Source organism: Haliaeetus leucocephalus, unplaced genomic scaffold (genome assembly GCF_000737465.1).
Source record: "Haliaeetus leucocephalus isolate CR32 unplaced genomic scaffold, Haliaeetus_leucocephalus-4.0 Scaffold317, whole genome shotgun sequence".
Classification (NCBI taxonomy): Eukaryota; Metazoa; Chordata; class Aves; order Accipitriformes; family Accipitridae; genus Haliaeetus; species Haliaeetus leucocephalus.
Genome location: NW_010972753.1, coordinates 7,636,118 through 7,663,550, shown reverse-complemented (window position 1 = coordinate 7,663,550; position 27,433 = coordinate 7,636,118). Strand labels below are relative to the sequence as shown.

Sequence of the window (27,433 nt, the reverse complement as noted above, 5' to 3'; positions counted from 1 at the left end):
TTCAATCGCATCTAGTATTCATTTTAAGGTAATCTTTAGTCTGGGATGAGATTCATTGAGAGTGTAGGCAAGGTTAGTTTCCCATACAACATTAAACTGCAGTAACACTTATTTTTGTAACCATTTATTTGGTAAAAAATGCCACCAAAAGAATTTTATTTCTATTGTGCTTTAGTGACATTAATATCACAGTTGTTTGGTTTGCAAGTAAAATAGCTGTTACGTGTTTGCCTGACTCATGAGACTAGATCCAGTGGTTAATCATATTGATTTGTGGCTCATGTATTTGATATAAGTTTTGGAGACAAAACAACATTCTTAGCTTAATCTCTACAGCACCATGGATTTATGATGTGCTCAGTAATACAAGTGTAATGATTTAGTTATGTAAATATTAGATGGCCATAGAAAATACTTATACTCAAGGTTTGGGAATGTGTTTCAAACAAGCCAGTTGCGGTTGAGTAGTGGTGGGGTTTTTTTTTTTTTTTTTTTTTTTTTTTAAATCATTAACAGAAACTCTGCATCCAAAATTTTTTTGAAATATAGTAATTAAGAATTCTTTTTTGTTTTAAAAAATATTAAGAAAACATTGAAATTAGGCATTTCCAGGGGTAAATTCCATCTTCATAAAAAAACCCCAACCAAATACAAACCGGCAAATTAAACCAACCAAACAAACCCCACCCTGTATTAAAAAACAAACCCCCAAACCTTTAACTTGACTATCTGTCTTTTTCCACAGGTCAGTACCTATTAAAAAATCTCACTGCAGTTAGAATTTATGCTTATTCTTGTCCACTTGGGAAGTTTATATGTTTGGATCTTGAGAGGAGAGATACTTGTGTTTCATTTTTCTAACAAAGCTTCTTGGAAGAATGTCTGAATACTTGGAACATGTGAAGTTTTTACAGTCTTTGCAAGTGTACTCTAATCTTGATAGCAGTTTCCTGGTATTTTTTTTGTTGTTTGTTTGTTTTTTTTAATTGTTTTGTTGTTTGTTGTGGTTTTTTTTCTGCATCCTTTTGGTCAGGACCATCTCTTCCAAGAATTTACTAATTTTTTTTTTTGCATTACAATAAATTATTAAAGAGAATTAAAAACAGTGTATTAACATTCCCAAGAGCAATTTCTTTTGTTGCATTTCCTGATTAATTTGTTTTTTTGTTTTCCCCTGTCTCCCTTCCTTTCCCTCCTGCTCCCCACCTCCCTTTTGCAGTGGATTATATGGGCAGGGTCTAGCTAGCTCAGCCAAGGAGATTTATCTTCCTGCTCCATTTAGTCTTCATTACCGCGTGTAATGCAGATCATGAGATTCAATTGTTCCTGCGTGTTCCTGTTTGTGGTTAAGAGGAGATAGACTGCTGTGCTGATGTAAAATTCCAATTGTTATCAAACAGTTTTATGTGAGATCAGAGGTGTGATTGTATTAGAAATTGGAGCCTCTAAAATACAAGTTTCCTGAAGCGAGTATGATCTTTTCACTATAGCTAAGCAGTACCCAGCACAGTGATGTCATCATGCTGGTTGAGGCTCTTAAATAAATAATACAAATAACTTGTGTCATTATCCACTTCTGTCTGTTATAGTAAGTTTTGTTGAAACCACATAAAGTATCTATCAAACATGAAGACTGTAAATTGAACCTGGCATGCATGTTTTCCCTCTGCTTTTAGTTCAGGCAGCAGAATAATGAAATATTGTGAGTGTTTAACTTTGGTCTTATTTTGTGATGCAACTAACTCAAGATAGTTTTATTTAAAGTTCTTTGTACTACAATAAAGTATTTGAAATTAAACAGAAATTTATACATTCCATTTTGACTAGTTGTTTAAAGGTATGTTGTTTTAATGTTGCACTAAATAGCCATTAAAGTAAACAGCTTGATAGATAGCTAGATCTCTTTTACACCTTCCCTGTGTACTCTATACTGCTGAAGTGAGTTGCATAAACATTGGTAGGAGAACAAGGAGAAAAGGAGAATTCTCTTCCACTGGAGTGCTTAATCAAATTTCTTTAAAAACACAAAGGTATTTTCAAGTTTTAGGAAAATATAACCATGTCTTTTCTCTGCAGATTAATTCCGTGCTGTTATCTGGAAATTGAGTCAGACATTAATTTTGGTGCAGTGATTGCAAACAGTAAAATAATTAGTAAAGAGATTAATATTGCTAACCATGGATCATCTTCAGGTAAATATTTAGTATGGATTAAATTATAAAAATATTTTATTGCCTTGGCAAATGTAATTTTATGCAATTTAACACTTCAGTGGCCAAGTAGAAATTAACTGGAGTTCTGGGTTATGCAGATTATGAGTGTTGTAGCTAAAGGTGTTATAAATGGCCCATTGCTTCTGTAGGCAGTATTATATTTCCACTTAGGGAAGAAAAATGAATTTAGAACTTTGCCAAATTTTAGGAGTTTGCTACTTATGAGTCCCACCTGAAAGAACTAAAAGTAACAGTTTCTCATTGGCTTACTATGCTCAACATAAATAATAGTAAATCACATCTGGTCTTGCTTTGTTGTCTTTGTGATTCTGTGATCCCAATAGCTGTCTAGTAAATAAATTACAAGCTCCCTGTGCTTTCAGAGCTAAAGTCCTCTAGGATGGGAATTGAACCATATTTGTTACCAGAAGATAATGAGAGGTCTGATATTGCTGCTATAGCTTTTGAAATCATACAGCTTTCAAAACATGCACATCCTTCAACTTCTGTGAGGGACCCTTCCAAGGAGCGTAAGAAACATGGAGAATGGAGTGTAAGAATGCTTATGTCATCCAAGTAACCTATTTGACTGCCTTTTCCACTGGACAAAGCTGCAGACACCTTTCTCTGGAAGTAGGGTGGCAACTATGCTGAGTTTCAAACAACAAATTTAAGGCAGTTAATTGGTTTTGTTGTTCACTTGTACAGCTGTTTATTATATCACAAAGTATCTGTGTTTGCATTAGGCCAAGGTTTTGTGAACATTTGCTTCATAGATTTCCACAAGAAATATTGTACGAAGAGAAAAATACATGATTGTAGAAACATAGAAATGGGTTGCAATATATATTTAAAAAAAAAAATCAAATGGCTGTCTATTTAGAACAGAATTTTATTTTTTATTTTTTTTTCCAAAAAAAGGCATTTTTTTTTCTAGCTCGCTCAACTTAAAGGTGTAGTATGTAGTTTATATAATCAACTCTTACTCATACATACTAACTTCTTACTTTGAGGAATTATGATTAGATAAAGAAAATGAGGTAACCTACAGTACATATGCATCTACAACTAATTTGCATGATGTAAAATTTCTCATGTTGTACAGGAACTGTTTCTAGTTATAAAATCTGTTGTATCATACATGCAGGCTGCGTGATGGAGTTTTGCAGGATTGGACAGAGGCAAAATTAGAATGAAATCGGTGGTTAGTGAAGAATGTATTGAGGGCAGACAAAGGAAGAGCTGCTGAATCTGTGTTTTTGTAGGTTCTGTAAATTGTAATACAGCAGGTCGCACTAACAGGCAGTATGTAAACTATCAGCAGGAAGTTCTGTATGCTGGCCTGTGACTCAAGGATTGCATTTCATGTGTTATCCCATGCACAAAATGAGTCCTTTGTTCCTGCTTCTGATCTCATATCAGAGATTATTGTCTGAGGTCAAACAGTGCATTTTTCCTACAACATTTGAAACAGTTTCTTGCTATCTATGATATAATGACAGATAATCAGTGCTGCTGGTTAAATACACATTTAATAATCTTGTCACATTTTAAAAAATATTTTTATAACCTAGAAATATTCACTGTCCTCTCCTGCAATAAGTCGTGTTGTGTACATACCAAATCATGAAAACTATTGTTACCTGCAATATGCCGTTAACTTTCTGGCTTTGGTAGCTGCCTGGAGCTGTGTATAAAATAGCATATAACTTACAAAATGTTACCTACAGCTGCTTTATAATAACGACTTTATAGTCGTTATATATATGCCTTTATAGTAACGACTAACCAAGAGCTTTTGTATCTTCACCTTTCTACACATCCTGTGTTCCTTACTCTTTTTAGCTTCTGTAACTTCTTTTGTTTGGAATGCGAGTACCTTTTCTGTTACAATCACAACTTGTGAAGTGGCATTGTACATGTGGGTGTAATATTTAAAGAAACCTTGGAAATAATGATCTACTCTGTGTTAGAGAGAGTTTTGGAAAAGATTAACTCCATGTTTCCTGTTTCCATAGGAAAATGTACTGCTTGTGAATATCTGCATTATGTGTTTTGTAATCCCAAATGTGTAATAGGAGAATATAAATCTACAACTTTATGTTGTGTAACACGCTGTGTATTATTCTGTTTCTTTTAGGTGCATTTAAAATATCATATGATGGTGTTGTCCTGCTTAACATAGAACCTACTAGCGGAGTGGTAGAGCCGAAATCTATAAAGAAGGTTAAAGTGGATATCTGCACAGATGTACCCAGAATCATCAAAGAAGTGATAAAGTGAGTGTATGACTGAAGAAATCCAGCTTTATAAGTTATGTTTTTGTCTGCTATTAATTCTAGTCTTTATTGTGCATGTTTATTTAAAAAAGTTAAGACAGTTGCTGTCTTCCACATTTATTTTTATTAAATCAATTTGATGATTATGTTATCTCCACAGAACAATGATGCATAAATTGCATACCTGGATGTGTTATTAAAGACCTCTCATAAGTTGTAATGATATGGATGTTTGCACATCTCTCAGTGTACAACTAACCAAGAGCTTTTGTATCTTCACCTTTCTACACATCCTGTGTTCCTTACTCTTTTTAGCTTCTGTAACTTTGCTATTTTTCTTTTGGCTCTGTGTTTCAGAAGTCTTAGAAACATGATGTCCTTTGGTGTATCTTATTTTAAATGGAGGGGATGTATTTGCAACCACTAACTCTTTTAAGAATAGACTATTTTTAAATGCCTACTTTGTCTCTCTACAAATGGTGAATATAGACTTTTTAGGAGGTGCCAGAATTTGGAAGTGGATACCAATCCGGAAAGTCCTTTTTAATCCTGTTTTCTTATAATAGTGAATAAGGTGTGGCTGGGTATTTTTGAGAGGGTGGGGGTGTTTCCTGTTTTGTTTTTATTAAGATATATGACTTAAATAGTTCAGTTCTTGCCGTTCTTGCTTTTTGTAGCCTGTTGGAAAAGAAAATGAAAGGAAAGGAGAAAAATTCTATTAAGAGTGCCTGGCAAGACAATATCTGTATTTTGCCACACAGTTACATCCTCCTTCATATATTTTCTTTGGTTACTGAGTTTCAACCTTTTGGTTGGAAAGTGTCATGCTTTCTGCCTTTCCTTTGCTGTCCAGGCTACCACCACTGTTTTCTTCACCCCATCTTGGTTAAATGACTACTGTCTCCTGCAGTCTTGTAGGTAGTTTATCTATTAAACTGAAAGAACATAACTACACAGAGCTCGGACTTCATCCTTCAGCCATTTCCTGCCTTAAATTCTACATAATTCTGTCAGTGAATTTGGCATTTCTTAGTCATTGCTATATCCTTTAGACTAAATGAAATCTTAAGTTTCCTTGTCAAGCCTTGCACGAATATCTAAATATATGTGTATACCTTTGTGTGTATATGTATTTAAAAAAACAGGGTAATACTGAAAGTCTTACGATGGGTATTTGACAGGAATTTGACTTGGAGAAATAGTACAGTTTTGATGAAAACACCCTGGTTATTTCCATTTGCCTTGTCCTCTAAGCATTTTTCTTCTATGTGCAAGCAAAATGCTTTTCAGAGGAGTCTACTCTTTTTTTTTTTTTTTTTTTTTTGATATTTCTTTTCTGTCTTGGAGAATCTCCTAATCACGGTTCAGAAGTTGAAAGATGATATATTTAGAGAGTTTGAGATCCTCTCCTAGATCCCTTGTGTAGTTGTATATGTGACTATTCAAAACAAAGATTTTATTCTTTTGGGTTTTTTTTGCTCAGAGGCTAGTTGATTCTATTAGAACAATAACTTATATTACTAAATTTGATTTTGTGCAACAAGAACAAATATGCTTTGTTCCAGTAGAATTCTAATAACAAAGATTTGTACAATGTGTATATAGTCCTTTGGTGTTTTGTGGTATCATCAAAACCAAGCATTCAGGCAGGAACAGCAGCAGTTCTTTTACACTTATTCAGATGAACTTCTAGCTCCAGTTGCCTAAGACAAAATTACTAAATATACGCTGAAATTGGTATCTAGATACAAAGATTCTCAGAAATAAGAGCACTGTATCATCTGTGGACTTCTGAGTCTTTTGAGATGTCATTCCTATTGTTTCAAACACTAAAAAAGGAAAAAGGGGAAAAACTCAAAAAGCTCTCCAAAACTTCACCATGTATTGTGTGATTCTTCCTGATTGGTAATATTCCTGTTAGGTATCACATTGTCAAGTACACTCTTCCCTAACCACCCCCGCCCCCTCCCTGCTTAGTTTATCTATGGAAAGCCAGTGATTTAAATGTTCTGATTTGGTTCAGTTTTGCATAGGTTCTAATATAAATCAAACTAATTATTTCTAACACTTTTCTACATTACCTATTGCTGCTTGCTACTCTTACTGACAGAGTGGAGTTGGAAGGTCATGGCTGCACTGAAGTATGGATCAAAGCTGTTGTGGTTGAACGAGTTCTTAAAGTTCTAGGAGTGTCTTGTGGAAATGTATTGGAATGTATTAACTTTGGACCAGTTTACTTTGGGTCTTCAAAGACTGAACAAATATCTTTATACAATGAAAGTCCTGAGTGTACGGACTGGGTAGCAGTACTGGAAGACAATGCCATTGGAGGAGAGATGGTAAGAAACTATTCTAGCTTTTATTTTAGTTAAAAACTTGTTCTCATTTCTGCTTTAGCATTTTTTGTTACTCAACATTCATCTTCTAGTACTATGTCATACTATTTCCTGATCAATAGGCTTTCTGAAACTTCTGTCCAACCAACAAATTATTTACTATAATTTAACCTTGGAATTAAGTTTTTCAGATATTTCTGTTTCACTATGTGACATCTTAAACTTAACAATGTTAAGTACATCCCCTGGGTGTTTTTTTTTTTTTTTCTTTTGTTTGTTGTTTTTTTTGAGTGGATTTGCTTGAAATCCTACTGGATTTCTTATAATTTAGTAGGAATTATCAAAATATATTTTGGTATTCTATGATGTTAAGCATGTGTAGTTTCACTTTTTTTTCTTGGACAGTGAAATCATCTGAGTGAGCATCATCCTTAAAAAAGGGAATTCAGAATATTGACATGAAATTTATGTTTAAAAATTGATTAATTAGCCATGTGATATGTAACTATGTTAGTGCTATTACTTACATTATATCTTTCTACTTTTTTGTGAAAGATATCAAAATGTATGTATTGGGGAACCCCCCCCCCCCAAACAAGCCACCAAACACAAAAGTGGAAGCAGAACAGGCTGAACTATTCCATATTTTGATTATTTTTTAGGGGACAGATCTTCAGAGGAGTGCAGATGCTGTTTTACAAGACTTGAGCCTCAAAAATAGAACAAGAGATATAGATGTTTCCACCTTGATCTTGTGCATTCCCAACCAAGGAACCTTGCAACCTTATGAGAAATCATTGGTTACATTGTGCTTTAGTCCAAAGTGAGTGGTCCAAATTAGACACATGCACACAAGTTGATTGGTCTAAACTCTTCTGTAAAGAGCTATGTTAGAGAAAATAATTTGCAGTTAAAGTGTCTGCAAATTTTTTTCTGAATGACTTTTTATGTATTTGTGTGTTAAAAGAAATTGCTTGGCATGATACCACAAATGAGAAAGCAAAGTCTGAAGTGATTATCTAGGAGATGTTTTACAATATATTAAGGATGTATTTGAACCAAGAATTGGTTAAGCTTGTTTTGTGAGAACAAGAATTTTATTAGATTAGATTTTGCCAAGGGAACTAATTGTAGCTCCCATTAAACATGTTGAATCTCTAAAGATTGTTGAGAGAGTTCTACAGTGTCAAATTAAGTGCCTTTTTAATGACTGCAGATTTATTTCATAAAGATATAGTATATGTGCAGCATTATGGCAATATATATATTTCATCACCAAAAGACTGAAACATTTTGGAGAGCTTTCATTCCATTGAAAAAAAAGTAAGCACAAAGGAACATTTCTTCTTCACGTAAGAAAAAGAAAATGTGCTCTTGCCCTTTCCCTTACTTAAACTCTAATTAGAAGTGATTATTATGCATGTAATATTAGTTTAGAAAACTTGTAGGCTGGAAAAGATATCAAATGACTAGTATATAAGCATACAGATATTCTTGAGCTTAAATTTGTTACTGTTCCATTTTCTGAAAGGAAGTATAAAGATCATTTGTTCAAGCTGTAACCAACAGCAAAGAAGCCAGACTGGATGATGAAAAACAAGCCTTGATTTTTTAAAACTTTTTTTTTGGGCGGGGGGTTGAGGTGTTTTTGGTTTTTGTTTTCTTGGGGTTTTTTCCCCCCATCTTGTAATTAGAGATTGTGACTCTTACAGAAGATTTAAAAGGGACTTTGGAGTAAATGACTCATCACTGAAACAAGATTACGTACTGTTTCTGAGATTTGAAGCTGTTGGGAATAAAGATGGCTATCTGCAGGCCCTTGATGATGGCACAGCATTCACAGGTACGTTATCAGAACTGTATAGTCACCATCAGAAATGTATATATGGATGATAAAACTGTGTATCTTGATTTTTTAAAAATTTTTTTTTTAATTTCTTCATCATAGTTTTATGGGAAACCTGTGTTTATTTTATTTATATCAATACAGATAAATTATTGTAACTTACATCTTTAATGCTTTAGCACCAAAAACTCTTTGAACAGTGAGTAGAAAGGAGGAGGGAATAATGCATGTCATGAGTACACCTGCTGGTAGTGAATACCTGGGACTTAATTATAAATGTAAATATTTGGAGAATATAAAAAAGAGCCCAGCCATTTGCAAGTCACCAGCACTTTGGTAATACCAGTTTTGTGCATTTTCAGGTGAATATTTGATCACCCTCAACTTCCTTAATGAGGGAATATGTTATCTAACAGCCATTATAAGTAAGCATGTCTATGTTAAGTTTATAGAAAATTGCATTATAAATCATACTGTATTATGGTATTATTTTGTTTTTGCAACCATATAACTACAGTATGACCTTTCTGTTTGTAAGCCAATAGGTGTGTGAGGTTTTTTTTTATTTGTTTATTTTTTGTGTTTGTCTAATGTAGTGAATCATCCTCATCACATGGAGTTAGCCTTGACAGGTTCTGGGCTTCCTGTCATGTTAACTTTTAATCCAGGACCAGTTATTAAGTTTATGGACTGTTTTTTGGGCGAACAAACACAAGTTCTATGCACACTCAGAAATGAATCTGAGTCCCTTCCAGTAACATTCAGCTTCTGCAAGACCGCTCACTTTAATATTTTTCCTGAAAAAGGAAAAATTAAAAAAAGATCTGCAAAGGTAACTAACTCTTTCTCTTAGATTATGTAGAAATGCAGATTACTTTACAGTGGACAGTGGTGGAATTTCTTGAATGTAAACCAGAACAATTTCATTTCAGTAGCCATGATGTTTAATATCAGCCAAACATATAATTTTTTTCCTTATGTAGAGTCTTTGAATGCTCTTTCCTGTATTCCAGGAAGCAGCAAGTGTTATTTTAAATTTCAGAAAAATAATTGTAATACTAAAGAAACTTTAGCCAGGTTTTTCCTGGCTTTAAAGTTTTTTGTAGCTTACTGACTTGAGAAGCATTGGTTCATAATCAAACCTTTGCAGGATCCTTTTGATTTTTTTTTTTTTTCAGTAAATCAAAAATACTTGAGTAAGATAACATTTATTTTAATGGAAGAAACTTTGCCAAACTTAAGTCAAATATGGAAACATCCATAATTTCATAACCTGGAGCTCAGGGCACAAGAGAGAACAAGTTGTCCCAGAAATGAGCAAGTGAGACTTGTTCTGATGTGTAGCAGTTTTCTATTTCCTTATATTGCTAATTTATGTGTGACAGTAGGCATACTCTAAAAGCCCAGTTTTGAACACCTATCTTAGAAGTAAGTGTGGAGAGAAGTGACTCAATTAAACAGAATTACACAGAACTTTTCTCTTTGCTTTTCTGCCTCATATGTCTCATAATGACTTTTCTTTTCCAGGATGTGATATTTTCATTTTCTCCCCATCAAATAGGAACATTTAAAGTGAAGCAAGTTGTTGATATCATTGGTACAGGACTAGAGAATAATAATTTACAGGTTTCGAAGACAAAATCCTTTCATCGCATGTATTTGAGCTTTATTGGTGTGTGCAAATCTAAACGGAAAAACATTCTATTCAAAGTTAATCCTGGTAAGATGCTAAAAAGATAAGTGACAAGTGATAAAATGTTTTAAAAGTAGATTTTTTTAACATTGTAGAAGAGATTTTTTTACTGTTTTTAGTTTGTTTTTAAAAAATAATATCTCTTTGGGACTAGAAGGAATGCTCAATTGTATGACATATACTCATGAGAGTATAAAACAATAGCTAAAATAATGGTAACATCCCCCCCCCCCCCAATATTTTAACAAAAACTGAACTGTTAAAGCATAAATTTTCATCGTATGATTATTTAACTTTTATAAATCAGAAAATAAAGGCTTCAGTTTTTGGCAGCGATGCCATTACAAAGTGCTAATATGTTTCAGTTGTAAGTAGAGAGACGGGTAAAGCACAGAAAGAAGTTAGGAAAGATAACAGGGTATTCTTTATTGATTGAAAGTTGCTAGTGCCAGGTGAATTTGCTAGTTAATACAGCCTGCTACCTGTCCCATGTCCATTGACTCTTCCCATCCTATGAAGCCTATGCCAGCATAAAGAATCTTTCAGGATATGTAATAATTAGTCTCTAATATGTTCCTCATGTTCCTAACCACTTTACAGCAGATTTGACTAAGCCTGTCACTGGATTTTAAAACCAGTCATGGGAAACGTAGCTTTTTCTAGCATCAAATATACCATAGCATCTGCAGGTAGTGTGAGTGCAACGGGGCTGTACTGTACAGTGGTCCATCTCGTTTCTGTGTGTAGGTAAGGAGGGGAGGTTGAATATTCCTTAAGTGACTGCTGCCCACTTGAAGATGTGCTCACTAATGAAAAACAGGAAGGCAATACCCATATTTGTCAGAGAGTGCATTGGGAAGTAAAAAGAGGAAGTCATTGGAAAGTCGGGATAAAATGTTCTTTCTACAAGTATCAGAATGGTTGATAAGCCACTGGACATTCCTGCTACTTTCAGGAAGGTATTTCAAGTCCATGGCAATCAAGAATTGATGAGAAACTAAAGTTTTGCAGGCTCTGGGTTTTATTGTTGAAATCTAGGACTCCTGCAGTTTTTCTGCTTCAGAAATACAATTAAAATATGTTTCTGTGGATCAAAGATTTAATGTAGTATTCAAGTTTTGTCAGCTTTTCTAAATGCTCTTGTCTGACATTTGCTCTATTAATGTCCCCATTCTGCTCCTGTTTGCAGGTTTATAAAGAGGTTATGAGGGGTAATTGTGCTCTATAGGCTACTGATATCTGTGTTTTGCTTTTAAGCTTTATTGAAGCGTGGAGGGAAAGTGAGTTTTTTCAGATCCTATGTAGATGGTCTCTATATCTTCCTGTTCTCTTGTCCCAGTCTCTGTGGATGAGTATGTGTACTTGTCTCTCTGCATTCGGTGGAGGGGGGAAGAGACTGGAATGAAGCTTCTTGCAAACTGTGCCTCCCTGGGCAGTAGAAGTTGTAATCACTCCTATAGTTTGGAAGATGGAAAATAGTTTGGTGTTTTTTCTTTTTTTTTTTTTAGCCATTTTAGACTAAAGTGAGGTTAATGTGGGTAAAACCAATATGTGTAGTATAATGTATCAGTTTTTGTGCAGGTGAGGGAGGAAGGGGCAGTTGAGGAATGGATTTACTTATTTGTAGTGCTGTTTTAAACATGTACTTAATGTAAGGAGAGGTGAGAAAACACATGGCCTAGTTTCTGTCATAATTTTTCTCTTTAATGTGTATGTGCTTTTCTAAAACTAGAGTGAAAAAGATCTGAGCTCTCTTTTTAGTTGTGCTAGCTTGGGAGTTCTTTGTTGAAAATCATGCCTGTGTTTGCAGCCCTTAAGACAAGCTTTAGGACACCGTGGACAGTGTTGTGACAGAGGCAGCTCTGAGTGTTTGGTCATGTGCATGTGTAAGACAAAATGTCACAGCTGGACATAGTAGTAGTGGTTTGGGCTCTAGTATTTGTTAGTCTGTGATCTAGGCCAGGGAATGCAGTTGGCTGTTAGTGTGGTCGCCTTCCCTCTTGTTTGAGAAAAACATGATGGGATGGGTGCCTGATTGTTGCGCTGCTGGGTGGACCAGTATAAATTAAGAAATATTTTTCTAATACTTTGAATTTTGTTTAGAAAGTATTAGCGTAAGTGTATGTAACATGTTTTATTTGAATTTGAAGGTATAACACCAATGATTTCCAATGCAACTGGACAGTTTGTAGCTGATGGCACAGGACGGTACACTGATACAGCACCTGTGGCAATACTTAAATCCAGCCAAACACAAATTCATACTCATCGGATAAACAGGAATTGTAATGGTGATGCACTTACAGCTTTTCCTAATGACCGTGCAGCCAGCATTAGGCCTAGTGAAAGGAATAAAAAGTACAGGTAAAAATTATATGAATATAATATTTAAAACAACACATTTGTATATACTGTATAGTAGATCAAGATTGGTTATTCATATGATAGTTTACTGTTGTTTTTTTTTTAATAGGCTGAAAGTTCTTTAAAATTCATTGCATTCTACTTAACCTTGAGCCTCATGCACATAAACTTCCTGAGTTGCTTTTCTTACATGAAAGTTCAAATGTAGCTATTACAGTTTCAATATTTCATTTTTATGGTTGCCTTTACAAGGTCAAATATTAATAATCAGTTGTGATAAAAAGAATATTTGCAATGAAATATGTATATAGCAAAATCAATGTGTTTTCATTCTAAGAAGACCCAGAACCATTTTATGCATGTAGCAAAACTACAATTCTCTTTAAATGTTTAGGACTATTTTCACAAAGACTGAAAGATATAATTATATAGATCCGGAGTTTTCTTATACTGACTGCGAACGATTGTCAAAAGAAGAACATAAGGAATACTACGCAGACTTCATTTCTAGTTTAAGACAGCGTCGTTTACAGAAAGATGCTGCTAGGTAAGACTTTGTTTAAAGGATAAATATTCAGCATAAAGGCTTATATGAAAAATATGTATATATACGTGCAGAATTAACTTAGTGATACCAGTCATACACCTAAATTGGTTCCATGCTGAAATGCTTATGGTCTTGGGGCATTCATTTATAATGCATTCAAAACCTGTTTTGTTCAAATGTTCATTTAGACACGTAGAGATCACTTCCTGGGTAAAACGTAGGGAAAGAGGCATGGAACTTTAAATTAAAATGAACTTAAAATAAGATGCCAAGTCTTGAGAACAGTTGGTTAAGGTTAATAGGAAAACCATAACATTGATTCTGTTGGATTGTCTTTTCTTTTTATATAATAAATTGGATGAATTTCCAACTAGCATGTCTAGCTCACCCAAAGTGATGGATTCAGTATGTAAATCATGATATAATTTGTGGAATGAAACAGAGAAGGTTAAAAGATTATATTGGTCTTCTAGCCTTATCTTATAGTAAATTCTTACTTCATGAATTTGTGTATTTGGTTGGTATGTTGTGGAGCAAAATAATGGAAAAGAACAACTGATAGCTCTGCTACTTTTAAAAGTTTTTGGGTTTTGGTTTTTTTTAAAACAAACAAACAAACAACACCTCCCCCCCCCACCCCCTAAAGCCTCTAAAGCAAGAGGAGTAATACCTTAAGTGTTAAGTTTGCAAGGCCCTTTATTTAAAAATTAATAAGGCCAGTGGATTATTCTTGTAATCACAATTTACCTTGCTCTGCTTATATACATCATGATTCAGACAAGGCCTGCAGAGCTGGATTTACTTTATTTTTATGCATGCGCATGATGTATGGCTTTCTTGAAAGGAACTGGTGCTGTGTAGTGGATGAACTGTTGTTTATATGACCATAACACATATATTCAAGGTGTATTGCATGAAGAGCAAGAACAGAAAAGAAAATTTCACAGTTATCAGATGAATGTCACTGTTACTATCAAACATATAGTAATAATTTTCTGAATACTTGATACAAAACATCTGTGTAAGATCTCTGGAAGTTTTAAATCTCTTGGTTGCAGGTGAAATTGATTGGTTGGAGTTGAACTTTGACCAAGAAAAGTTAATTGCGCTGAAAATTAGGCTGTAAGTGGTCCGGTTCAGACATATACAGTTAAAGGATCCTTTGTAATTTTGGCATTTGCTAACTTTTAAGTGCTTGACTCTCGAACGTCATTGTTCTTAAAGAGGTGTTTTAGACATGATATAATATTTATATTTTGGTAGCCATAGTGCTTGCAACCTATTTAGCTAAGCAGTTGCCACAAAATGTGCAACAGATGTTAATCCTTGCCTAAACAATACAATAAAAGACTTTTCAAGGCATTTTCTGTACTTGAGGTTTTTTTAATAATGAAATTTTCCTACTTAAAATCTTATTTGTTATGTTTAAAAGTCTTGAATAATTTAATGTGTAAACATGAAATGCTCAAACTTCTAGATTTCCATATTCTTTTTTTTTTTCCCTCCCCTATAGGCAATTTTATATTTATAATAATTCTGTGAGCATAGGCCTTAAACCAGCTGAAGGGCTTGTGTCACCAAAGATTTCAATCACAGATTTTCACAAGGAGAAGCTACAGTTCAAAATGTTTCCTTTAGATGAGAATTGCCTATTAACTAGTCGAAAATTGGCAGCAATTGGTTCTAAATCTTCAATCAAAGAAGTAAGTTAAATGCTTGAGTAGTAATGTAAGCATAATGTGTTTACCATATAAAAAAACATAAGAATTTTGATTCTGCTCTGAGAAGATGTCTTATGCTTATCACAGATTTGGAGTGGGCTTAGCGCTATGCCATATTCTACCCAGGAGAAGGAAGATTGTAGTCTAACTTTGACATCCAAGCAGCTTCATCAAATATTCATTGGTAAGATTTTTAATTTGGTTAGTAAATGTATATAGTTGTTATAAAAGCACTTATTTATAGTAACACAATTTATGTTCATGATTGTTCACCTTGAATAGAAAATAGCTTAATTTGGTGGCAGCTTGATATCTATAGTAGTGTTTAACTAAAGCTTGTACTCCTCAGAAAACACTGAGATATAAATAGGTATGAACATATAAAAGGAGAGCTTCCTTTAAAGACTACTCATAAAACAGCCTATTACAGAGAAATCAACAAAGCATAGTATGAAGGTTACTCATACACTTATGCCTTGTTATTGGATAGTATCTGGACCAGCATTAATATCAAGAAGATTCATGGGAGTGTTCAAAATGTTTCTGAGAATTAACAGTGATACCCAAAAAACATAAAAATTCTTCAGGATCCTCCTTCAAAATAATTTCAGTGGAACACTCCTGTGATGGGGAGTATCACCTTCTAAAGTCTGTGACAGACTCGTCTATAAACAACATTTGGTACTAAAACTGGTCTATTTTAGGGTCATTTTTTTCCAGTAAAATTATTTAGTAGCAAAGTGAAAATTTTCAGTACTTTCTGGGCTTTTTTTTATTTTCAGTGAAGCCAGAACTTGAATAGTGTAGCTGTGTATACTGATACACTTGGGAAAAGGTAGAATAAGATAAACATATTAATACAAAACTCTAAGTACTTTCTGTAAGATGTTTGATTAGTGCCATAAGCACTAAAGTTTGCAGACCAGCATAAAAACCGGTGATAGCGGTAAATAAAGTAGTGTGATAATTCTGTCATCATCAAATTACGTGAGTTATTAAACCAAAAGGTCACGCATCAGGGAGCATATAAGCACTTAACAGGTTAAGCGCATAAACTTTCAGTGAGTTGCTGGTTCTCTAGTCATTTAAATACCCGATTAATAAAAAGAAGTATTTATGATTATTAATAATGCCTTTAGTAATTAGCACATTGCTTTTCCTTTTTTTAATAGCTGTCTAACAGACAGAATTAAGAAATAAATGTTGGTGCTGGCTTTTTAGTTGTACTACTGAAAATATTCACAGAACTTGCATGGTACTTACTTCCAAATTTTAGTGTGAATTTGTTCTGCTACAGGATTGTTCTAGCTGACTAAGTCTGTAATTTGAGAAACTAAAATGTTTTGATCATAATGTTTTAGTAGTTATGCTTCCTTACATTAACATCCACTTTTTAATGTTGAATATCTTTATTTCTTTTATATTCCAGGTCCTTCTACTATGGATTTTGGTGATGTTTGTGTGTATTCTACAACAGCCAGAAAACTGCACATCATCAATAACTTGTTAGTTCATATATGGATACAAATTAAGATTGAAATTGATGAATTACAGCAGACGGGTCCATTGTCTCAGGTTGTGCCTCCTCTTACAAAGACTCATATTCCAATTGTATTTGAGACAAACACTCTTGGAATGTTTAAAAGGTAAGGCTTATATTTGTCTTGATTTACATGTTTTCTTTGGAGCAGTAGAATAAAAAGTATCATGTGTCTTGTTTAAAGTCAGTGTAATTATGATAAGTGTTAATGGTGTACACTAGTTTATGGTGATACTGCAATAATTAATGCAGTTTTATGTTGCAAAATTTTGCTAGTATAGTAATGTTTCATAGGGTTTAAAAAAACCCCAACAAACTGTATGAATGAAGCTGTCAAAAGTCCATATAACCACAGGTATATCAGGGAAAATAGTTTGCTTTTACAGTGTATTTGTTAAGATACATTTTATGGAAAATACTGTGCTCTGTCTGGCATAGTGTTGCATCACCACATCTATGCTCAGATCTTTTGATGCAGCTCATGGGTAAATGTACAGGTAAACTGTTTTTTAGCCTTCTGGCATGGAGATGGAACTCTCACTTTACTAATGCTGTTAAAATGACTGTATGAGGTTGATCATCCTTTGGGACGATCTTTACTTCTCACATAATTTAAGTTGTATGCAAAACAATTACAGGTTGCTTTCTCTTCTCAGTCTTAACTGTGTGTTCACAATCAATTGTTTTGTTAAGTATTTTCTTGCTAATGATTATATTTCACATAAAGTTTACTCTGACTACAACATAATATATATGTAAAAATATTGAGAAATATGTATTTTTATGTTGCAGGTCTTTCACTTACACAATAAACAACCAACACCTTGGGCATGTGCTGGTAGTTGCAAATGCAGTGTCTGTTGAACTTGAGCTGTCTGCAAGGGAAGTGATTTTAAATCCTATTCCTGGCTACCTAGCAGAGACAGAATTTAGAACAACTGTCAGGGTATACAATTCTAGAAACCATCCTGCTGAGTTTACTTGGAAACCTATAATTACAGATAGAGGAACTGCATTTTCTATACGTCCAACCAAAGGTATACTGTGCAACTACTGTGTGTGCATGTGTCTTAAATGTCAATAATGTTAAATAAGACAAACATTCAGCTGATACTATAAACTGTATTTTTTAGATTTGGGTCAATATCAGTGTATCCCAAAAGTAGTATCAGATCAGAGTGTTAATACCTTAGTAGCACTCCCTGTATAATCCCTACTGAGTGCATACTCAGTCCAGTTTGTTGTCTCTATGTCCACCCAGCAGCACTTATGTAACCATTTTTCACAGCACGGATTGCTGATATTTAAGAAGCGAAGCAGATATTTAATGGCAGTTAGTAATATCATACAGCTCGTCAGGACAGGAAATTTTCCAAAAGGACTGTATGAATGAAGCTGCTAAGAAGTTGATGTAGACAGTCTGAGTGACACAAATGGAATTCAATCTGGGATTAGTTTCCACTTGCATTATGGATCAGTATTTGTTAGAAATGTGTGAGACATCAGCTTTTACCTTCTTTCCTTTGAAAGATAGTGTTCTGCAGGAGTATGTTGGAGCTCTGTTATTAAAGAGCTGCTAACTGAATTGGTATTACACTGTTCAAACAAGATTTGGCTGGATCAGGAACTTGGTGTGCTCTGATTCTTGAGAAAAGATATTTCTGCTGATATGAGTTCAGACTCAATTGCAAGCAAGAAAATGTATATGGTCTTTCCCAAAATTGTTATTATTCAAGAAGGATAGTCTGTTCTTTTATTTTTTTTAAAATGTTGACTATTTGAGTAATTCATGACTAAAAATACTAGTGAAATTTGAGTGTATTTTACTGCAGGATACTAATAAACAGATTATGCAATTGTCATGAGAATTCAGAAACTAATTTTATTTAATTCAACATACTGTTCAACACCTTTGAAATGTAGGCTTAGTTTTCGGCAATAGAAGGTCATTTCACTTTAATGTGCTTATGTTACTTCTAGTTATGCAGTGTAATTTGGTAATTGTACATGTGTATGCTATAACGTGTAAATTATGCTCATTTATTTAGGCTTTGTGGAGGCCTATAGAGATCTGGAGTGTGAAGTTGTTTGGCATCCAGGGTTCAACTCTCCAGAAGAAGGTGAATTCAACTTGTGTGTGCGTAAAGGAAACACAATTAAGTTGAAATGTTTTGCAAAGGTAACAATTCATAAAGCAGATCTAGAGAAGCAAAATGTGTGGTTTTTTTTTTTAACACAAGTAATTTCTTAAATATTTATATTATTGTGTATTCAGAAAATTATTTTAATTTCACATGGCTTCTATTTGACATGTTTAAGAAAAGAATATTGCTCCAAAGACATAGAAACATAGAACTGTTTAGGTTGGAAAAGACTTTTAAGATCATTGAGTCCAATTGTCAACCCTGCCTAATAAACCATGTCCTGAAGTGCCTTGTCTACGTGCTTTTTGAATATCTCCAGGGATGGTGACTCAACCACTTCCCTGGGCAGCCTGTTCCAATGCCTGATACCCTTTCAGTAAAGAAATTTTTCCTAATATCCAATCTAAACCTCCCCTGGCACAACTTAAGGCCATTTCCTCTTATCCTATCACCAGCCACCTGGCAGAAGAGACCGACCCCCACCTCGCTACAGCCTCCTTTCAGGTAGCTGTAGAGAGCGATCAGGTCTCCCCTCAGCCTCCTTTTCTCCAGGCTGAACAACCCCAGTTCCCTCAGCCGCTCCTCATAAGACTTGTGCTCCAGGCCCCTCACCAGCTTGGTTGCCCTTCTCTGGACACGCTCCAGCCCCTCCATGTCTTTCCTGTAGTGAGGGGCCCAAAACTGAACACAGCACTCGAGGTGCAGCCTCACCAGTGCCGAGTACAGGGGGACGATCACCTCCCTGCTCCTGCTGGCCATGCTATTTCTGATACAGGCCAGGATGCCGTTGGCCTTCTTGGCCACCCGGGCACACTGCTGGCTCATATTCAGCCGGCTGTCAACCAGCACCCCCAGGTCTTTTTCCATGAGATGGCTTTCCAGCCACTCTTCCCCAAGCCTGTAGCGCTGCATGGGGTTGCTGTGACCCAAGTGCAGGACCTGGCACTTGGCCTTGTTGAACCTCATACAAGTGGCCTTGGCCCATCGATCCAGCCTTTCCAGATCCCTCTGTAGAGCCTTCCTACCCTCAAGCAGATGGAGAAAGCAAGACAAAGACAATTTGCTTTTTTTCTTGTTTTCAGCTATATACTTCCTTTGGCACCACAACTTAGTGGTCCTTATATATTAAGTGGTAATTGTTCTTCCTGGCATGCATAGCTTAGCCAAACAAAGGTTGAGAGGTGTTTGAGAAGGTGGTATGATAGTTCTTCAGATATATATTACAGGGGTAAAAATCAAGGTGTGTGTGGGAAGGTATGTTTCAGAGCTTCAGGGTAACAACAGGCTGTTATGTAATTTTGTATTGTTATTTGAATATGGTATTTGATACTTTGAAAAGCAATGTTCTGGATAGTCTTCTAAACAGCAAAATTCAGATTAAATTAATCATTTGTCATCATATGTTACATGCCAGGGAGTGTGAAGGAGACAGATGTTTTTCTTTTTTCACTGTATTCTACTGGCTGCATGCTCTAGAACTTCCATTTTGGGAGCTAAGAAAACTTTTTCCCTCCATTTTGATGTGCCTGCTTTCTCTTCCCCCCCCCCACCCCCCAGTAGCTTTTTTTCTTTTTTTCTTCTTCTTTTGAAGCCTTGGAAATTGCCATATGTAAACCAGGATGTGTGTAAATTAGAATATTGGCATTTCTACTGCTATTAAAATTTCTTGTCCTGATCACACATTTAGGATTAAAAAAAAAATCATGGAGCTTGTGCTGTTAAATTAAATTTAATTAAAATATTTGTCTTGAAATTAGCCCAGAAATATCTCTGGGACTGTGTCTGTTCACTTTAAATCTAGATAAGTTCAATATATTGAGTAAATCTTGTCTCACATTTAAACTGTGTTTGTCTATTTGAATACTTAAATTTATGCATTTCCACAAGTATATTAGCTCATTATGTAATGAAAAGAAAATTAGGCTGAATTATTTATTTGTACTTAGTATTATGTTATTTAGTCTGTTTGTTTTCTCTTCTTTTTTTATAGCTTGGTACTACTAAAGTTCAGTTTGTGGAACAAAGGATACCCTTCAGTCATAGTCCAGTGGGTTTATCTACTTGTAGAACAGCCATTCTTCAAAACATAGGACACAATCATGCGTACTTCCAAGTAAACTAAAGTTATTTTTAGCATATTTGATTTCTGGGGGTGGGGAGAAAGGAAGGGAGTTCATTTTATCAGATCATGTTACAGTTTTCTGTTCTCAGTTATTAGATATACACCTACTTAATTTTTTTGTCTGGTTTTCTGAATAAACAAGGTTTATGTGAATAGGAATTCTGTCCCTCTGTCAAATTTGGATTGATGGATAGATGGACTGACAGACAAGCAAAGTGGTGAGGGTAGAACCACATACTGGTGTACCCTGTGAAAAAGCAGTTACAGCTTGCATGGGTTTTGTATTTTGAGAGACAGAGCAAACTGGCTAGTCATCCTATTCATACTGGCTGCCTGGTCAGTGCATGCATAGACCCAGGCTGGTCACAGCAAATGTGATTACTTTGCTAGAGTAACATCTGAGAGGAAGATAGGCTGTATTATGAATTGGTTAAGAGATGAGAAGGATGCCAGAGTGGGTAAAGACATAATACATGAATTAGTACGAAACCTAATCTCATTCGTTCTCCTGACCACAGATGTGATGATCACAGATTATTTTGCTTTACTAAATTAATTTTCATTTAAATCCTCAGAATTATTTTACTACGTTATTATGGTACTAAGAAACTTGATTAATTTATTTTGAATTGTACCATATTTCTCTGTTTATCAGCTGGGCATTGTAATAACAAGTATTATTACTATACTCTTGGAGGATGGGCCTGAAGGAATAAAATCAGCATAATCAATAAGACAAACAAGCAAACATACCCGGCCTTTTAAGCCTTCACAATTACTTTTAAGCCAAGAGATGGCTGGTTGGTCTTGGTCATTATCACTTGTGTAGCTATACTTTGAAAAGTTATCTGTTTGGAGTGCATTAGAAGAGAACAAATTCTATTTTTGTCCTTAATAATTGTGGGCAAACTGAATATTTACTCCTAGTATTATTACTGAACTTTACACTATTAGGATCGTGTGTCCCATCTTCTAACTGTGAATGTCAAAAAAGAAGTTAGGAATTTATCTGTCACTGAAAAAAATGCTTTGCAGAATATTCTGGAGACTTGCTAGATAGCAAGTCTTAATTTTAATAACTTCATGAAAACAACCCAAAAACCAGACTGTGAAATTTCCAGCTGGTGTGCAAAAATTATTTCATAGTAGAAACTGACAGTCAACATATTTAGGAATCTGTTACTTTATTTTGTTTGCCTGTATTTTTGCCCCAAACTTCTAAGTCCAAGTTAGCATGATATGTTATGAAGGTTCTCCTTGTAGGAATATAAAATCTTCATGGTAGATATATTGATATTTAAAAAAAACCCCAAACCAAAACACTCTTCCTCCTTTTTTCAGTATTATTAATGCTTCATGTTTGTGTTTGAAGGTTCTTGATTCAAACCCACTGCCTGGAATGCTGATCACCCCTTCTGAAGGGGTGATACCTGTGGGAGGCCATGCTGATCTCAAAATCTGTTTCACTCCGAATGCAAAAATGAGTTTTGACACGAGAGTGGAGGTATGCAAAACTGGAAGAACTTTGTCTTTTGAGTGTTACATTGTGTGTCTGTTTATGTGTGTACATTTGAGCATCTTTTGGATTTTATCTCCAGTGTTCTAATGCTTTTTAAGGAAAAAAAGAAAAAAGGTTTTCTTAAGCAGTTGATGGCTGCTATAACCTATTCTGTTATTTTCTCTCAGTCCTGCTCTGAAGTATCAAAACAGCCTCTTTGTTTGAGCTGGTTCATATAATACCACTGGCAAGCTGTTGAAACTAACATGATTGTCTTCAGGCGATCATGTAGACATAACTGCAGTTTTTATGATCTGTGGAGGAGCAGGACTGGAATACTGTAGTGTCTTTAATTTCTTGACTTCTTTTTGTGGTCATCTCAGGGATGGACTCACTAGTAGATTTGATTTGATAATAGTGCAATAAACATCTAATCCTATTTTGTTTTCTGCATGCCTGCTACCTGAACTTGTCCTTGGTCGGATAAGTGAGAATGGGAAAAAGGATGCTATCATGGGGCTGATCTTTGCTACCTTTTCTGACTCTAATCCTGGATTCGCCATCTTCTGTGGCTGCCTACATTATGCTTGCTAAACTTAGTATCCATTTCTTTTTTTCCCACTTCTAAAACAGATTTAGCGTTGCTCAGAACAATAGTATCTACTTTGTACCAGCACCTCTGTCCAGCAATTTGTGTTGTAGTATGCTTTCCAATCCTCACAGATGCTGAATAGATCTAACCCATCCACTCAGCTTTCTCCTGTTGGAGAAAACTGTTCATTCCAGTGATACAGCCTCCTGCAACATTATTTTTGTCTGCAGAAGACTGGTCTTTCCTGAAACTTTGTTGTTTTTTGTTTGTTTGTTTGTTTTTTTAAATTGACAGCTATGACTATCCCAGATATGGTATGCCACAGAGGCATGATTGGTTCTTCTTTGAAGCCACATCTCACTGGAATCTGTATATATATGTTCTAGAAAATGAAGGCATTTTCTTTACCTCTATATTTCCATAACAAAAATGCATTATATTGTAAGGGCAGAGTTATTTTCATATATTCATTACAAATTATGCTGAATGTCTCTTTCCACTCTATATCTGTGGGGTAGGTTGTTTGTTTTTTTTTTTCCTTTCTTTTTAAACTTTTTTTTTTCTGTGTAATTATGACAGATTTGGTGAGATAATGATGTTAAAAAGGCCTTGTCAACAATCACACTGTTGTCCATTCACTTAGGTAGCAGTGCGAAATTCAGGAGTACTAGTACTTAGGATTGGTGGATTTGTAGAGATCCCTGAAATAAACATTGATGTGGTAAGTGAAGAAATTGTAGCAATTGGTAAGATTGATACTGTTTTGCTTTATCTAGATGTCTAAGTGGCTCATCCCTACTTCATATTTCTCATTTTTTCCTGGACTAACTTCCTGAGAAAATTATCAAAGAGAGGAACTTAGGAAAAGAAATTAAAAACTAAGTGTACATATAACAGTTGCACTAAATGATAGCTGACAGCTTTACCTTTTGAACTTGATAATCCAGAAAAAGTATGTTTAAAAGGGAGAGGATTTCTGTAAGGTAGTTATAGGAAAAAAATGCAATAAGGGGGAAAAGGAATCCACTGATCTGTTTACTGAATGATGAAAACTTTCCTGATGGTGTAATTGGACTTATGTATTGAGTTCTAAACTGTTGCGTTTTATGTCCTGGACAGATTTTAAAGATAAGGTTTATGTAAGACAATTGATTAACCAAGACTGTTATTGTGTTATAAATTGTGAATCTTTGAAAAATTATATTTTTCACATTCTGTTCAATTATAAACTTGACTTCACAGTGCTTTGACCTGAGTTTTTTTTCTTTAAACTTACAGGAACTATTTGACTTTAGTGGTGTTTATGTCGGCTCTACAAAATCAATTCCCTTTTTGCTGCAGAACAAAGGACAAGCATGTACCAGAGTGGAGTTTGATTTTTCTAAGTATAAGGATTTTAAATTGAATGCTAATGACCATTCAGGTATTTGCTTTTGCTATATCAGAATTTTAATTAGATAAGGAATGGATAATGCTAAGAGAAAAATCTGTCAGACTATTTCTGGTATACAAATTTTCTGATTTAAGAAAACCTAAAGCAATTGTTTTACAAGTGCTGCTTAATATAAATTAAGAGGAGACATTTTTGGGTTGCCTGTAAAATGACATTTGCCAAAAATAAGCATTTGGAAAATGTCAGGTTGCCTGTAGATTTTTTTTTTTCCTTTTTTTTTCTATAGATGCTAAAGTATGTTAACAAAAAAAAAAGTTTGAATACCCTCTCACCAGTTCAAATTAAAAACCCCCACATTTAAAAACACCAAGCAAAGCCAAACAACTCTACTCATTTCCTATTCATGGGCTTTTACCCATATTTTGACAATATTTACCCTCCAGTAAATTCATCATGAGTATAAGGGTCCGGACTTCCCTGTTTTCCTAATGGTACAGGGTGTCTGCAGGTTAATCACAGGACCTCTGTTCTGCCTGATGACCAACTCGGAATGACATTGGGGCAATATGTGGAATTAGATTGCTATTCTTTGTTGTTTTGATAGAACTACTGCAGATTCTTATCCTTGACTCGTTGTTCATCCCTGTTTTACTTCAGTCCTGGAATCTCCTTTGCTGTTACAACATCTTTATTCATGTAAGAATTTTGCAGCTATGCTTATATGGCCTCTTGTCCCTGCAAGCTCAGGAAATCAGGACTCTCCTTTGCAAGACAGTATTGTAATATTATTTGTATCTTTATGTAGAACTATGTGTGGATGATGATAAAAAAAAGATCTCACAAGAACAGAGGGGTTTTCTTACCATGTGGTGGACTTCAAAGGGAAGGTGAGGGCTCCTGGTTAGTCATCTTAACTTGGAAGAGAAATGTAAGACTGTCTACAACAGGCAACTAACTAGCCAGCACGGGAATTGACTCATTACACATAATTTCTAAATCAGAGTTTGTGCTTGAAACAAGTAATGTGACATCCAATCAGGTCCAGTACTGTTCAAATGGTGAATACTGGATGAATACTGATCCTGGTGTTTCAGGATGAGTACTGATCTCAGAGGAATGTTACCTTGTTTGTTGGAAACCCATGCTTCTGCCAGTGCCTTAAAATTGGACATGAAAGTCTGAAAAATGAAGCAAGCCTTACTAGTAAACTTCTGTAGTGTAGATTATGCCTAAAGTAATTCAGAAAAGCAGTTTCAGCCAACTATTTTTCTCCCTGTGGTATTAGTTTTCATTATTTAGTTAACTATTTTTGCTTAACACTTTTATTCAAAGGTAAATGTCAGTGGTTTTTTTCCTGAAATATTGTATTCTCCCAAATCAATAACTTTAATGACAGTTTCTGGTGATTAACACTTCTCAAAATTACCTGCAGAATCCATGTGAGAAATACTGTATTAATTTGTAACTTTGTGCGAAATGTTTACCATAGAGATATCTAGATACCTAAGGCTGGAAATCACTTTGAAGTACTGCAGCTATTACAAAGTTGATATTTAGTGTGACAACATCTGTAATTTGATTCTGAATTTTGTTTGACAGTGGTTGACTGCTGTTCTTCAAAGCCTTATTTGTATTCGGTTAACTTAAAGGGAAAGTCAGCTTTGCAATGCTTGTTGTCCTTCATGCCAAAAGAGGTAGGTTTATGGGGCAGTGGTGATTATGCTAAATTAAAAGCATGCTCTGTGATATTTCTACAGTGAAAGAATATAGACGGTTTAGATGCACATTTTAGTGTGTACAATAGTTTTATAATAGTAATCCAATTCTTAAGAAAACAAGTTCTGAAATAACCTTTATATATCTTTTGCTGCTTTCCTTAAATGTTTGTGTACACAAAGAAAACAGACTTTGTCAATTACTTAAAAATGGAAAAGGTATAAACTTAAATTGAAATGTCTTACCACATATTCATTAAATCATTCGACAAACTGGCAGCCATTTTCTTTTTGCAGCTGTTAGTGCTTTAACTCTTAGATGACCAAGGGACTGCAAAAGTAGAGGAGTTTTGTGTCATAAAGACTGGCAAAGTTTCTTTCTGACTGAGCTATTTGAGGGAAATATATTGAAGATATGAGACTTTATGGGTTAGTTTTATATCAGGAAAATAGTATTTTATTGGCAGTAGGTGTCAGTAGAAAGCGCTATAGCAAACTGTAAATCTAAACCTATTGAACAACACTTAAGAAATGAAGGGTTTGGGGTTTCCACATATTTGGAGAACAATGAACTTGAAGAAAACTTAGTCTTTGATGTTATGAACCAGCTTTAGAACAAGCAGCTGGGGACCACTTCTACAGCACATAAACCTGTTGCATTAGCTGCATTTTTACCTTAAAAAAATAAATTAATATCAGAGGCAATGCATCTTGGAAGGGTCAACAATATTCTTTTTTCACTTTTTCCCCCTCTCTCCTTCCCAGCACTTTAGGTTTTGAATAAAAGGGAATTCCTTTGTTCAAAGCATCATTCAAATAATATTTGCATATTGCAGGCTGTGTCTGGTAACACTGGTTTTCTTCCTCTTATTACTGTCAGCTTAGATTCTGGGTACACATGGAAGATCTTGTGAAGTAACTGATGGTGTGAATTTATAGCACATTCACTACTCTGAGACAATTTTTCCTGACAGAACATGAGTCAATAGATTCATTAAAAAATGAGCTATTTCAAACCAAATTAATTTACTCCTATAGCATAGCAGGCCTTGAAGTTAGGGTAGAAGCAGTAGATGTTCTATCTTTAAGTATCTTGACACTGTCTGATGCAGCATTCTCATAAACAAGGTAGTCAGATTTAGAGTAGATACAGTGTTGGGAAAGTATGTAATAGTTTGCAATATGGTACATACAGAATATCACCCAGTGACCTATTGTCAAACTGGAGAGAAAGTCAGGAGGGAAAAATGCTGAAATTTTAATTTAAGTAGGAAGGGTCAGTAATAGAAATGCAGACTAGATAATGCTGTTGGAGTAATCTGTGTATGGCACCATAGATCACAAGCTGAACAAGAATTAAGAGTAGAGGCAGACACCATACTGATTTATATAAATAGGAATAATGTTAGTAAAACAAGTAAAATAATTAT

The 27,433-nt window shown here is 34.8% G+C and overlaps 1 protein-coding gene across 1 annotated transcript in view; it reads left to right on the top strand.

Annotated features, from left to right (window-relative positions):
• The window catches only part of LOC104834210 (chromosome unknown open reading frame, human CXorf22), a 40,944-nt gene that overhangs the window by 5,520 nt on the left and 7,991 nt on the right, over positions 1-27,433 (top strand). The window contains exons 3-21 of the mRNA XM_010571385.1: positions 2,077-2,192; positions 4,354-4,492; positions 6,603-6,831; positions 7,491-7,651; positions 8,544-8,671; positions 9,271-9,506; positions 10,202-10,394; positions 12,518-12,731; positions 13,126-13,278; positions 14,792-14,981; positions 15,087-15,183; positions 16,429-16,645; positions 17,332-17,576; positions 18,588-18,718; positions 20,674-20,796; positions 22,178-22,309; positions 23,539-23,616; positions 24,174-24,318; positions 25,888-25,982. Of these exons, the coding sequence (XP_010569687.1) occupies positions 2,077-2,192; positions 4,354-4,492; positions 6,603-6,831; positions 7,491-7,651; positions 8,544-8,671; positions 9,271-9,506; positions 10,202-10,394; positions 12,518-12,731; positions 13,126-13,278; positions 14,792-14,981; positions 15,087-15,183; positions 16,429-16,645; positions 17,332-17,576; positions 18,588-18,718; positions 20,674-20,796; positions 22,178-22,309; positions 23,539-23,616; positions 24,174-24,318; positions 25,888-25,982 (3,022 nt within the window). The remainder of the gene's footprint in view (positions 1-2,076; positions 2,193-4,353; positions 4,493-6,602; positions 6,832-7,490; positions 7,652-8,543; positions 8,672-9,270; positions 9,507-10,201; positions 10,395-12,517; positions 12,732-13,125; positions 13,279-14,791; positions 14,982-15,086; positions 15,184-16,428; positions 16,646-17,331; positions 17,577-18,587; positions 18,719-20,673; positions 20,797-22,177; positions 22,310-23,538; positions 23,617-24,173; positions 24,319-25,887; positions 25,983-27,433) is intronic.